The sequence below is a fragment of the Arvicanthis niloticus genome, chromosome 28 (genome assembly GCF_011762505.2).
Source record: "Arvicanthis niloticus isolate mArvNil1 chromosome 28, mArvNil1.pat.X, whole genome shotgun sequence".
NCBI lineage: Eukaryota > Metazoa > Chordata > Mammalia > Rodentia > Muridae > Arvicanthis > Arvicanthis niloticus.
The window spans coordinates 19,028,294-19,043,876 of NC_133436.1; the positions used below are offsets into that span (position 1 = coordinate 19,028,294).

General features: G+C 38.9%; 1 protein-coding gene across 8 annotated transcripts in view; it reads right to left on the minus strand.

Annotated features, from left to right (window-relative positions):
• Stxbp5 (syntaxin binding protein 5) overlaps positions 1–15,583 on the minus strand; it is a 143,317-nt gene that overhangs the window by 69,648 nt on the left and 58,086 nt on the right. For all 8 annotated transcript variants that reach the window (XM_076926840.1, XM_076926839.1, XM_076926837.1 and 5 more), the window contains exons 7-9: positions 10,602–10,685; positions 7,912–8,035; positions 193–271 (exon numbers count right to left, since the gene is read on the minus strand). In XM_076926840.1, coding sequence (XP_076782955.1) covers positions 193–271; positions 7,912–8,035; positions 10,602–10,685 — 287 coding nt within the window. The remainder of the gene's footprint in view (positions 1–192; positions 272–7,911; positions 8,036–10,601; positions 10,686–15,583) is intronic.

Here is a 15,583-nt window from a genome sequence, read left to right on the forward strand (position 1 = left end):
TATGAAAAATAATTCACTTTCCAACATGTACAAATAAATCGCTAAAATCAGAAAGCCATGGGTAACTGATGAAAGCATAAAGCTGAAGAGCATGTTAAACTATTGCACAGTAGGGCTTCAGACTTAACTATGTAGCTTTGCACGCTACTGGCACTGCCCTGTAATAAGGAACATGGCAATGAGCCATCTTACCCAGACCTCGTCGTCTTGAACTCCACCTTGAGGATAGGCTTGCATGGCTCTGGTTTCTTCCCATCCTTCAACTGCTTTCCTAAAATATATTTTCCTGCATTAAATTCTAGATGACTCTAAGTTCTTATATTGATAATTTATAAACTAAAAATTAAATATAATGAAACCCACCATTAGTCAAAATAACTCTTAATTTCATATATGTATAATCATTGAGATAAAAATAAAATTTAAGGAAATTCACCAAGCAATGTCATAAAACAATTTAAAACATTTAGTACAAAATAAGATATTTTATAGTGAAGTTAAATTACTGTGTGAAATACTACAGAAAAAGCAAATAAATGGAATAGCGTAATATTTATGTGATTAAATGTTTGCAAGAGAAAATGGTAGTCTTCCAGAATGTTAACTGTACCTATAGATAAGCAAAATAGGATTTCAGCCTGCCTAGTGAATAAGCATCTTAAAACAGCACAATTTGAGAAAAAGAAATCTATCACATTTTCACCTAACTACCCAGGGCTGCAAAACTGTTAAGAAATTCAATGACATTTCTTCTAGAGAAAATCCCATGGATCCATTATGATCAAATGATTATAAACAAAACAATTGCTATAAACACTTTCATTATTTAAAAAATATTGCTATTCTTCATCTAATTTTAGAGGTTCATGCCAGAAACATAGAAGTCCAAGAAAATGTAAACATCTATCCTCCTGTTTTTATTTTTTTTTTAAAGCAGATTAGTTACCCTCAGCATAATTACACTTCTTCTAGCAAATCATGGAAATTGGAAATGGTTTCAAGGACCCTTATAAACTCACACTCCACACTCTATGTCCTCCTTCACAACATGAGCCTTGGGCCAAAGACTCTACCACATTCTGTACTTTATGCTTGCTCCTTCTCTTTGTTTCTTGTTCAACAAATGTGTGTGTGTGTGTGTGTGTGTTTAAATATTTCTCCTTTCACACTCTCTGGCTTGTATTGGGTATCCAGTAAATATTTAATGAACAAGTTCTGGCTATTTCTTTGGGATAAGTTCTGAGGTAAAGTATATTTGAATAAATGGTTTTCCAAGTCTGAGACCTTATGTGTTTCCATTGGCAATCTAAAGGCCAATACCCCAGGGAGACACACAAATAGTACATACTTACTATCAGGGCATTAAAGTATATGAAACAAAATTGAAACAAAGAAGGTAAAAGCAGACAGGTCAATAATAATAGTTAATAACTTTAATACCTCCATTTCTAGAGGACAGGAATTCTTATGGATAAGGGAACTCAAAATTAACAAGAAAACTGAAGCTTCTAATGTTAATTAGGTCACCAGATATCTACAAAGCACACCAGGTAACAAAACAGAATATACATTCTTAAGTACCTTTAAAACATTTTCAAAGCAGACCTCATTAGGCCATAAAAGAAATCTGGGTGTCAAGGAAGACACCCAGCATTGACTTCTTATGTCTACATACATGTACATCCACATGCATCACTCTCTCTCTCTCTCTTTCTCTCTCTCTCTCTAAAACAAAAATATAAAAATCTAGGAAGTTAAGTACTGAAATTGACTCAAGAAGAAACAGTCAATCTAAATTGATTCTCAAACAAACGCAGAAATTAAAAATGAAAAAAGAGCAAATGAGGCTTAGCATTTAGCTCAGAGGCAGAGAGAGCTCAGGCTTGGATGGCTTCTCTGTTCGCTTACGAACAATAGTCTTTCTGGATAACTTTGCAAATATTTATTAAACTGTTCAACTTTTTGGCAAAGCAACTGCATTTCTGAATATTCACATGGGCAGACAACCCTAACACAATCCTGATTCTAAGGGAGAATGCACAGGACAGAACCACAGCAGCACGGCAGGCATCTAAAGGGGTCTGGTAGGGGGAGTCAGTTCCCCTAAGCTTCCTGACGTGGGTGCTGGGAACTAAAACAGGTCCTCTGCAAGAGTGTTACATTCTCCACTGAGTGGGCTTTCCAGTCTCACATAGCTGGCAACATTCAGAGGCCATCATTTTCTGACCTTTTAGAAACTAGGTTTGTAAATTTTCTATGAAAACTGGCTAAGGACAAGACTCATAACTCTTCTTTCTTCTTCTCAATTGTCTTTTGAAACTGCTTAGATTGTGTTTTAGCATTCAGTCTTACAAATTTTTATTCATTTGTAAGTTATGTTTTTCTCTATGCACAAATCATTTTTCATGCACACTCTTATTTTTTTCCAAGTTGAGTATTTTAAATGATGTCACTGGCCCAAGCAAATGATCTACATCTAATTCTAAAGAAACCAATTCCTAAATCAGATAAAAAATGCTCTTGCTCTGATTTTATTAAGTGCATATAAATTAAAAACCATGCCTTGACTCACCACGTTTCCCACTGACATTTATTCCAGAATTTCATCGTGCATATCCATTTTCCCTGCCAATGCTGAAACTATATTTATTTACTCTTAATTCAACTGCTCACTAACTGGCAACCTTTCAGGTCATCCTGATGTAGCACCATAAAAGCCATGATTTTAAGATGTCAATTTTATGTGTAGTACTGAAAAGCCATTTACTAAGTCTTGGCGGCGTGAGGTTCATATTTTTTCATATATTCTAATGTGTATTCTTCATCATACATGGCTCCGCTTTCAGTGCCTGCTACATGTCAGAACTCTACCCATGCTAGACACTATGGTTTCTGATGATGCCCTGCTTTCAATGCGTTTGTAACTTTATGTATTCTCACTAAAATAATCTCGCCCTGCTCTTTTCTGCTTCATAACAACCTTCTCCTTAAAGACCCTGAATTTGTGAATGATTTCTACCTATCTTTCGTCCAAAACAGCACGTACATCTGCCTTCATCAACAACTATTAAAATGTTGGTAGTTATCAGTTTATAAGGCACTTTAGGTATTGGACCGTGAGCTCATCAAGGCTAATACATTTCTAGTATTTCACCTCTGAAAGACTGGAGGGCCTCAACCAATTTGTGTTGAATAAATGTTTGTTTAAAAAAGAATCTGACAAAAATTAGTATATAACTGCTAATTTTACTAATTAGAATGAACTGAAACAGTTGTTATAATTGCACATACGCCCTCAGTCTAGAGCAATGTCCAATATGATTAACACAAGTTGCACGTGGCTACTAGGCACCTGGAATGTGGTCAGTCCAAGTTCAGATGTGTTGCGAATACAAAACACACATCAGATTTTAAAATTTTGAAATATCTCAATTCTGTGTGTTAGGTTGCATGATAAAATACTTTTGCATACAGACAAGAATGTGAATATCTCAGTTTTGTATGTGTGGTCACATGTTAAATAGCATTTTTACATATTCAGAGTTAGAAAAAAATTAGTCTTGTCTGGATTATTTTACTGATTTTAATACTGTTAAATATACTGTTAGTATATTTCAAGTTACCTAGGCAGCATAAATTATATTCCAAATAGAAAGTGATTTTCTAACAAATTAATTGGCCAATTGTAAAAACACACTGCCGATGCTAATGATGTTATTTTAAAATAACTGGCTAGGAGAATTTGCCATGTTACTTAGTACAGAAATCAAGTTCATTTAAAGCAGGTGGTTAGGAATGTCATAGTATCTGGACTTCGCCTCTTAGCTAAGACAAGAAATACAACTTAGGATATATTTTAAAAGTCCAAATTCCCCTAAGCCCCAAGCACTGACAGGTACCAGTGACTTGATGACTGCAGGAGAATCGTGAGATTTTCAGGATTCTGAGTTTGAGCTCAGAAGCCAGATGATGGCTGCAGCTGGAAAGGTAGCACAAGACTATCCTTGGGAGCTGGCACACAGAATCATCAAAATCCATCCATGTGCTGACTCGTCTGAGTCTTTATGAGTCTTTGAACTTAAATACAAAAAATGGAGGAAACTCTATATAAACAATGAGTATGGTTTTATTTTTAGGCTCATTGTGAATTGCATGTAAATAAGTAGAATCCTTTGTATATTTCATCGTTAATAAATAATACTGATTTTTGCGTACGTAAATCTCAATTTTAGTTTTAATTCAGTGACCCTTTGCAGGATAAAAACTCTTCTTTCTGTACTACTGGTAAGCTGTTGATCGCATGAATGAGAATGCTCTAGAAATTTAAAATCCCTAGAAAATTAAGACATCACTTGCTATTGAGTCACGTCTATTGATTGTGACTGTCTAGTATCTCCATTTCCTTAGGGAATCAACTGATTCTGGTGAAGCTGACAATTACAAAAGTTCTCATCCAGTGGTACTTCCCCCTAGCCCAGGGCTACAATGCAGCCTGTGCGAGCGCCCTGACCCAACAAATCACTTAAGCAAGATGATGGCTTCAGAATAAGAACAGCCATGGCAGCACTGTCAAAAATTCTCTTCTTAATAAAAGCTCTTCTGTCACAGCAGAAAAGCAAACCAAAAGGAGCAGCAGAGCCTAGCCTAGTTTGCTGCACAAGACATTCTCTGCAGATAAATGACTTTGCAAAGGAAATTCGTGAAGCAAACGTCTGCTCAATTTCCACATGTTGATACACACTTGCTACCTCATCTCATTCATTTCTTCCACTGTACAACTCATAAAACTGTTGCATAGAGCTTACCTTCATGTGTGCGCTCATCTTTCTATCTGTAGGTGTACATGTGTGCATATAAATGTGCATATGAATGGAGACTCAAAGCTGATGGCAGATGTCCTTCCTTAATGGCTCCCCACTTTTTAAATTAAAGCAGAGCCTCCTACTGAACTCACAGCCCGATGATTTCTGCTAATTTAGGTAGCCATGCTGCTCACCATATCCCCTGCCTCTGCCTTGGGAGTACTCATATTATAGGTGGCAGCCATTATGAACCTAAACTTTTATAAGGATTTCAAAGATCTGAACTTTGGTTCTCACACTTGCAAGGCAAATAAATGCTTTACCCACTGAGCTACCTTACCAGCTCCTTCACAAAGTCTGTTGTGTATCTCAAAGCTGGAAAAAGACTCACGGTTGACTGGTTCCCATGGAAATGGTTTGATACTCATAAGGACTAAGATAAAAAGAGACACTACGTTAGCTTGTTCTAGGTGATCAAAAAAGCGTCCACTGTGTTATGCCACGAAGAGAATTTTCAACTTTAATTCAGCAGGCCAAAACCTTTTTAATAGAGGGCCATTACATCCAAATCTAATTCATCGGCTGTTCAGGTCAGGATATATGCTTGTTACTAACATAGCAGACAATAGCGCCTTGAAGATGCCAGGTATCATACCTTGAACTTATCTTCAAAGAGTAAAAATGTAACAACACCCTTGGTACTTTCCCTCCCCCTTCTCTTTTGCATTTGCAGGTACTAGGTATCAAACTCAGAGCCTCATGCTAGTTAGAGCTCTACAACATCTGGAAAGCCAGCCGTTTAGAGGAGGAGAAGGCAGGAAGTTCAAGGTTATCCCAAATACAGGTAGACTTCTAGAAGAAGCTAGGCTACATTACACCCTGTCAGGAAAAATCCCAGCAAACACCAATAGGAGCCTGAGGCTTACGTACTTAAACCGTCAGTGGTAGAGGTGGAGCTGGCATTGCATTTTCTCATGCAGCCGAAACGAGAAGCTCAGCAGCTCATGGCCATTACTGCCAGATACTTGGTTTTCTAAAGTCATGGCTTCTAGGGTGTTAGGAGATTCTAAGATGTGAGGGGATTCTCTTGAATGCCAAAAGAAATAGAGACCCAGGCACTAATGTGAAGAGCAGAAGTATATGAAGAAAACTAAGAACTCAGCAATATCCTCCTCCCTCTCCCCATGGAGGCCTGCATCAAATTCAAATTCAGCACTTTCCTGGAAGCTGAATGCTATCACAAAGCAGAGCGGAGCATATTCCATGGATGTGCTGTCAAAAACTCTGAGTTTCCACAAAACTGCCACAGGGAGCAAAATCCTAGACTTTGTTCACTGTTCACTCCTTTGTTTGATACAAGGTATTGATGTGTGTCCCAAGCTGGTCTTGAACTCATGTTTTTCTCCATCAGCCTCTTGAGTGTTAAAATTATAGGTGTGTGACAACACTCTCCTAAGTACGATTTCAATTTTACTGTTTCTCTAATACCTACATTGCAAACATTCGGGGTGTGCAACTTTTCAAAAGTAGGATATTGTTGGTACATGTCTGTGTACCAGATGCTATCCAGGAAGATCTCTGGCCCTGCCTAGCGGGACGATTCAAGCAATGAGGAAAAGGTATGAACAGGGAGAAGAAAGTGCCTCTGCCACTTCTGCTGCTGCTGCTGCTGCAGCTCTGAGATGCTGAGACTTTGCACTGCAGTACGGACCTGAGCTGGTTGGTGAGCAAAGTGCAGGGGAGCTTCTAGTGGTGAAAGCGTCTTCCGGATAGCATCCTCTTCCCAGGTAGTGTTACAGCTCTGTGACAGATGCTCTCAGAGTAATTCTCACACAGCTTTATTCCTTCTGCATAAGGTCTTATATGTAGTTTTAGGCTGGATTGGGTCTGACAGCAGGTGCTTCCTATGGGCTTGTCCTGAGATACCTCCTCTACATGAGGAGAAACTTGGGGGCATTGCCCCTAAGTCACTGATGACCACTCTTCTCTCTATGGGAGGCTGTGGCTATGAGACAGAAGCCTGGTGCTGGGAGCAGGCAAAGCTCCGCCCATCCCTTCAGGGTCCCCAGGGCTTCAAGCCTTAGCTCGACCTTATCAGGCTCTCAGGGTCTACCACTCCACAGGATAGAATTACACAACAGATCCTGACTCTTTCTCTAAGCTTGATATGAAAGTTCTCTTAGGTGTAGAGTAGAAAATGCACATTAATAAGTAAAGAGTCGTGATTACAAAACAAACAGGAACCATTTTCAGTCTGCTTATAATAATTTCGTATAGAGATTGAAAATACCATTTGTGTTGAAAAGAGTTACCATAGCCTGAGTCTGCTATCCTAGAAAGATCAGCTTGTAAAGTGGCTTCTGGCTGATGTGTGACAACTTGACTTCCATGGTAGCTCTTACTGTGTCCTCACTGATAAATGGCCTCCCTGTTCTACACTGTGAGGACAAGCAACATAATCATGCTGAACCTGTTTTCCATCCAAGAGTCCTAGAGTTTTGGTATCTATTAAGACAGTGTGTCTACATGAATGGCCCCTGCAGTCACTACAAAGATGGTGAACTTTGGATGCCTAAGCCCAGTGAGCCTCTCTCGTAGGCAGTGCTCATGCATGCAGTGACAGCTCATTGTTAGGACAGTAAAGGCAGTCTGGTCCTTGGGTCAGTTTGATTTCCTCAGCTTTACCCTCTGTGCCTTTCCCCTTTCTGCTTACATTCTTTTCCTGGCCAAACACTGCAGGAAGCTGGCTCTGCACCTGCTGAGTCCCACATGTTTTCCCAGTGAACCAACAAAGTTCCGATGACCTTGACACTCAAGACACCATGCTTCAAAATACAGAATCACCTTTAGTTGAGACTCTCCTGTTTCAGCCACATTGCTACGTATACATTAACAGATTGTGATCATTTTAAGATGATAAAAGTTTAGTCTCTTACAATTCATAACATGATCTGCCTTTTGGACAAAGGAAGAAATGATACTTAGAAGATACTATAATATTCATTCCATGAAATGATGACATTATTTTTCACTCATTAAAACAAAACCCAAAAAGCAGACAACAGTCCATTACAATTTGGGTGGTCTTTAAAAGCAAAGGAATCCTTACCGTGAGGGGTAATGGTCTGTACAGGCTTAGCAGGGGACCTCACATTCCATATGGTCAGAGTACCATCTGAATGACTGCAAATAAATTGTTTTCCTTCATGATGCCAAGCCACAGAGTGAATCGCCTATAGAGAGGTGAAGAAGTGTGTTATCAAACTACTAATCAATAGTCTGGTAATGATCTTAATGAGTTTTTTGGGCTTCCAAGCTAGACATTCTCAAAATAACTTAGTCCTCTTATAATACAAATAAGACACTTCATATTGAAACTGTTTAATCCTTCCTAATCATTGTATTTCTTAAATTTGCATTAGGAAGCTATGATAATAATATATGCACTATTTACTGACAAGTTCAAGAACAGAATTTTCTTAGAGTTTATCAGACAATGCCTGATTGAAAAAATGAGTCACCTGAGAGATTAGAAATTGTTTTAATGAGCTGAAAAATCTATCCTAAAATTTACAACATATATTTAGGATTAAGATCAATGACAGGCTGGCCATCAGAGCATCTTTTCAATACCTCAGAGTAATTATGGAGGCCAGTTTTAATCTGGGAGGCCACCCACTTTTCTTTTACTTATTTTGTTTCATGTGCATTAGTCTTTTGCCTGGATATGTGTGTGTGTGTGTGTGTGTGTGTATGTGTGTGTGTGAACCATGTGTGTTCCTAGCTCACACAGACAGAAGCCAGAAGACACTGATCCTCTGTAAATGGAAGTTACAAACAGTTGTAAGGTACAATGTGGATGCTGGCAATCAAACTTGCATCACCCGAAAAGCACTTATTGTTCTGAGATGTTTTTAGTTCCTTGAGGAGACCCTTACCTGCTATGCCATCTCTTCAGAACCATGAGCAGAGCCTTTTTTTAAATTAAAATATTATACTTCTAATCTACTATCCAGAAAATATTTTGTTTTCACTGTTTTTTTTCTTGTTCTTGTTGTTTTTTGGGTTTTTGGCTTGAAATTATGACTTCTCTATAAAACTGTATTGTTAGAAAATCAATTCCTATGGTTTCCTTTGAATTTCTTATTTTCAAGTCATGGTGATGTACTTTTCAGTCTTAATGTTAGCAGACTTTAAAAGGTGCCCTGCTGAACTACTAGAATTGTACAACACAGCAAGAAAGCATTCAACTGAAACTCAAGAAAAGGTCTATTACATATACATACTCAACAGTTTCAATTAATTCAATGTCTGCTTATTTGGGTTCTTTGTGTGCTTATAAATTTAAGCTAAAATTATACAGTATTGTAATACAGGTTGGATAAAAACATTTACTTGCTGGTGAACTGTAGTGGCCGGAGCTGCCCAACGTTAGGCACCAAAAATGTTGAGAACCGCTCTGCCCCACACTTGGGGGCCAAAATGTCGAGGACCGCTCTGTCAATGTTTGAACCTGCACTGCCAAAAGCCTTGGGGGCTAAATTGTTAGAGCCCTCACTGCCCCAAGCAGCTCTGGTCCAGGGGTTGGGGTTCAGCAAGAAAGAGTGTGTGATTCAATCCCGTTTATTCTTCAGGCTCTCTTCTTCTCTCCAAGTCCCTAGTTCCAAGTCTCTAGTTCCTAGCACCTAATCCTAGTTCCAGTTGCCAGTCTCTTTCCCAGTTCCAAGTTCTTTCTCCAAGTGCTAAGTACCTAATAATAGTTGCCTGTCTAGAGTCTCAAGTGCCTACTTCCAAGTGCTAGTGTCTAATTCCAAGTTTTTCCTCCGAGTGACAAGTGCCTAATACCTAATAATTCCTTCTGTCTGCTTCTTGCCTTTTATATGTCTCGCTTCTAAGCCACGCCTCTAAGTCACACCCTTAAGTCATGCCCTTAAGTCTTATCTCTAAATCACACCTTTAAGTCTCACACACCCAAGGGAAGATCCTGGGTATCTAAAACAAGATGTTATCAGAGTGTGCTCAGCTGTTGTAGGCTATTGTAATCAAGTCTCTTGTCAGGGTATATGGCTCAAGATGGCTGCACAGGATGATAGCCGCCTTCTGTCGGCTCCCCACAGTGAACAGATATTGCAAATGCCAACATTTAATACAACATTTCTGATTCAAAGTATTTCTATCAAAACTTGAAATAGAATACTAATATAAACTGGTCTACACTATACTTAAGTCACTCTAAAATCTCAATCTTAAAATAAGCTATACCTTTATATATACTGTAAGTGAAATTATGTCCATAAAATGTGATCAGTGCTGAGAAGCTAAACCAAAGAGATTTAACATATTTTTTAACAAGTAAAAGGAAACACATCTATTGTTTTGGGATATGATTGGTAAGCAGTGTGACCCGAATCTAAACAAGGGGAAATACTAGAAAGAACAGTCTTCCTTAAAGTTGCCAGGCTGCACTATAGAAGGAGCGTGGGAGGATCTCTGCAGCTATGTCATGTGTGATGTGATGATGTCACTTCCCAGAGGGAACTCCAGGACTCAGGAAGTTCACTAGTGAAAGATAGCAGCAATGCACTGTGTGTTCTGACTCTTCAAACAGAGATACCTGAAGGTAATATGAATGTATTATGGATGGAAGAAAATCTCTGTTTCAGTGAAATTAGAAAAACTTCTGTAACTAACCTAAAATCTAATATAAGTGGAAACTGAAAATTCAATTCTTAGAGAAGATGCCATGCATGAATTATAGCAATGGCCAAGAGATTTAGTGAGAATAAATATAGCTGGTACCTCATCATATGTATATCTGTAGTCAGCCTTCTTTGACTTGAGGTCCCATAAGACTACTGTTCCAGATTCAAAGCCAATCAAAAGCTGCAGAAAGGAAAGGCCACGTTACTGAGGAATGATTTACCTATTTGATAAAATACTTATTTGTGGACAATAAAACTAATTATCATTCATATACTTACATATAAAACTTTAGTATAATTAAATACCTGTACAGGGAGTTACTAATCATACAGATGACAAATGAGAACACAGCAGGATGGATTTACATGCTTTTGATGATTAGTAACTCAAAATACAACAGATACTGAAAAGAGAAAGCAGAGTCTATATCCTAATGCATTTCTTAAAATTACTAATATATAGGTACATTTGTATGTACTTGAAGTATTACATACTTTCCAAGATCTATAGATCACCAAGAAATTTCATTCAATGTACATACTGATTAATTTCAAATAACCACCCCACATTCCTTCGTGAAACTCAAGCTCGCCATTCCAATAACCATACCGCTTCCCAACATTAAACCCAAAAGTATGTTCAAGACTAGATACTCCCTCTGCAGCCTGGTGGCTCTCTCTAGTGTGTGTCCTGATCACCAGATCTAATCAGCTCTCAGTCAAAGACCTGGCAGCTGTCATGAATGCTAGTTAACAAGAAAAACCATCAAGTAAATTTAAGATGTTCTGCATATCTCTAACTTATTATCCCTGCATTTCTAGTACTGACCTCCTGGAAAAGTGTACAAAGACCTCTTTTCTGACCCATTTCACATTGCAGTTTTGAAACCTAAAGATGATAGGGAAATGTATGCTTTTACTTCAAATTTGTTAGCCTCACCACTCTTTTCATGATAAAATCCAAACTCAATTATACAACTATAAAATTTATTACTGTCTGATTGCTACTTTCTAATCCAAAATCTCCCCTCATACCTCTCCTGTCCAACACACTCCATTTGTTGATATTGGAGTTTGTTTCTGCATGCATGTTCATATTTGAGTGTTTGTATATGCTGCCTTCTGTCTGAGGGATGCCACTTAAATGGAATCCTTTGATTCGTCCCACTTAGGTGGGTCTTAGCAACTGCTCCTCTTGAAGACTTGCTCAAAGTACCAAATGTAAAGTCAGTGCCCATCCAGTGTGCTCCAGTGACACTCCACTCTTTTCTAGGCTTAAAGGTTACAAGATAGCATTTTCCTTACTGGAGTTCTCTTGTAGCCTATAACAGTGGTTCACTGGGTAAGGACCTTGTTCACTATTAGACCTTTAACATACGTCATGGAGCCTGATAAACTGCTCATATGCTGCCTTACACTCCTGCCCCAGGGTGATGGCTAACACTATTATTTTGATAGAATTTAGAATCACCAGAGAGACATGCCTCTGGGCAAGTCTGTGAGGGTTTATCTTGACTAACTGAAGTAGGAAGACCAATCCTACATGTAAACAGCAGTCTTCCATGGACTGTGGTCCTGGACTATAAAAAGGAGAAAGTGAGCTGAACATTCGCTGTCAGGGGTGAAATACATACTCCTGGAAAGATTGCACAACGGTTTCCTCTCCCTTCCCCAGTACCTCCAGACATTTCAGAAACATGACATGCCAAGATCTCATGGAGAAGAAAAGAAAATTCAGCAATAAAGAAAAGAAAAATTTACAAACACACACTATGTTAGCAGCTCATGATGTAGACAACGAGCCTTAGGTATGAAAGTGTCACTTTCCAGAACTGTAACCTTAAGGAACTAGCTTTGCCTATTCACATTCTAATAATCTAAGAGAGTCCCAGTAATGTTTTAACCAGCCAGAGCATCCTAATGAAGTTAAGAATGTGTGTCCAAAATGTTAAGTACATCTTACATCTTCTCTACAAAATCAAGAGAAAGAACATGGGAGCCTAAATTATCTAAAAGTCCCTGGAAAATCTCTGCAGAATTTCCTCCTATTAGAACCCTTCATGTTGCAATGAGTAGCAGTTAATTCAAGACTCCTATCCTAACTGGTCAAAGCACCGAGACTGACTATTTAGTGTTTAGCTCTAAAAGGAGCATCTATATCATGTCCCTGCCATGCCATGTCCACACACACACACACACACACACACACACACACACACACACACACTTACTTGGAGAACATCATAGAAGAGGGAACACAAAGAATAAGAAAGCCAGACAAAGGGAGAAAGGATATGAGACAGGTTCCTAGACATAAAATGGCTATTGTACTCATAAATTCACAGGTACTGTGGTCACCTGAACAAAATCTAGCCTATCCACACTGGATCAGGGATGGAAGAGGGACACATGAAACTCTGTCCTAGCTGAGGAACTACAGATACCCAAGGCTCCTGAGGGACATCATTTGCCTTAAATGATGCAGCCACTGGAAAGCTGTTAATGCTACATTAAATAAGACCCGTGTTCATAGCAGCAACCCCAATTAAACCCAATGGCAACTTAAAAAAAAAAAACCCCAAAAATTAAAACACAAGAGCAGGAAGGGAACTTGTTGGAGAAAAAAAGGGTCCTGAGAGAGTAGCAGGGGAAAGAAGAAGACAGGGAGACATGGGATAAGATGTGTAAAAGACATGCAATGATACTCTCAGAATTAAAATACAGTTTTAAAAGGATTTGTTCCTACTAGAATATTCCATAACTCAAGAAGATGTAATTAATTTTGAATATTGCTAAACAGTTTCCTTCTAATTTTTCTTTTAAAACAAGCACAACAGTCAACACTTGAGAAGCCTTGAGACAAAAGGACTACGAGATAAAGGCCAATCAGTACTATATGGTGAAATCCTGTATTAAAACACAAGTAAATGAACAGACTGAAGATCTAGTTCGAATACTGGCAAAGGACTTGCTTAACATATGCAAGGCCCTGAGTTCAATTTCCACCACTAAATATAAATAAACAAAGGGGTGTTTGCACAGAGGGTGAGTACAGAAGAGCAGCAATGCACACGCACTTCTACCCATCAGTGAATCACACACACCATCGCAGCTGATCAGCTCAAGTACTATGGATTAGAAGAGGGTATAGTTTCTGTCAGAATTATGTGAGCAGACATTATTTACATATACTTTTATTTGGATCTCACAATGTAGAGAGGAAGTCAGCAAAATTGTGAGATAGGTCTGCAAACGAGATTGACAGAAACCAAAGCATGGAGGCAGCAAAGAGAGGTCTGCCCTTGGGTAACAGTAATTATTGGCTTCAGAATGTCCTTCTAGTGAGGATGTCATGAAAGACAGAGACTCAGGGCTATATCCTAAAGAAGACTCTGTCACCCAATCAGGGGCTGCAGACAAAACATCAAGATGTGAAGGACACTTACTTCTAGGACTCTGACCTTGAAGTGATTCAATAGATGGAACTCAGTCTTAAAGGGGACATCTTTACAGGCCCTTCCCTCTTCGAGGCTAAGGGATCTATGCAGAGGAGGAGGTGGAAAGGTTGGGAGAGCCAGGGGTAATGGATTGCTTCAGGGAAATACAACTGAACTGATACACAAATTACCTCACAGAGATTGTGGCAACACAAACAAGACCTGTACAGATTTAAACCACAGAAAAGAAACCAATAAGTGTTTGGCTTAATGTTGCTTCTATTATAATGCTAATTTTACTCCACCCAAACTGCTTGCAAGAGTGTCCCCATTTACACTGCAGGACCCTACCCCCAGTTGGTTCTGACTGGTAAATAAAGATGCTAGCAGCCAATGGCTGGGCAGGGCAAACAGAGATGGGACTTTTAGGATTCTCAGGCTTGGGACCAAGAGGCAAGGGAGCCTAGAAAGTGTAGAGGAGAGGAGACACCATGCCTGTGAAGAGTGGAGGACAGGGAGGCATAGCCACCATGTAGGAGCCAAAAGAGTATGGCCTAGAGGGTGGCACAACTGGATCAGGGGCAGACAAGGTAGAATGTAGAATTAAATAATGATAATGCAGGCTTACAGGCAGGAGGTGGATTAACCTCACGAAGGTTAGAAAGTGGCCCAGCTATTAAGGTTCTAAGACATAAAGGCTGTGTGTGTGTTCCTTTTGGGAATATTAAACATCAGGATAAATAGCAAGAACATGCTATTGGGATTTATTTATAATATCTAATTCAACAAAGAAGCAATGTACAATCCATACCTCCTGGGAAAGAGCAAATCCAATTTATTTAATGCAGTGACACTGGGTATATCAACCACTTTCCAGGGCAAGCCCCATGCCTAGGAATAGTTGGATAACACAAAACAGATCTCTTTCTCTCTCTCTCTCTCTCTCTCTCTCTCTCTCTCTCTCTCTCTCTCTCTCTCTGTGTGTGTGTGTGCGCACGCGCGTGCATGTGAGTGTGCTTGCATGTATGTGGGGGGTGGGGAGAAAGAGAGAGACAAGGGAAGATAGATCATGCATGGAGTTGCAGGGGAGGGAGCTGGGAAAGAGCTAAACAGGGGAAACATCATTAAAAATATATTGTATAAAAGTTTTTATAAAAAATTGTGCCAGACTGCTATCAACTGTAATGTCCTCAGGGAGAAGAGACACTACACACAAGTGCCAAAATGACTTAGTGAGTAACTCTAGGTAGGAGAGACCCTTGTTAATTCTCAGGCTTCCCACTCAGACATTTAACTTATAAATAAGTATCTTGTAAAAAAAAAGTAATAATCAGATTACTATACATTTGTTCTATGTATACATTTTCTAATCATAAAATTTCATGACCATTAGCCAACTACAAACAGTCCAGGTATGCTTTTCTTTCCAATTGGAAGCTCAGAGAATTGTGGGAAATAATTTATTTAGTTTGCCCTTTGCTCTAACTGAGAGAAAAAAAAGTTTGAGTCAAATCCTTCATAAAATAAAGCTTGGATCATTGATTTCTAACAAACATTCTGGTGCTCATTCAGGTTAACATCCTAAAATTGCACAGGTAGGGAAATGTCATTAAATGGAACTACCTGAAAAATGATTAGTTTA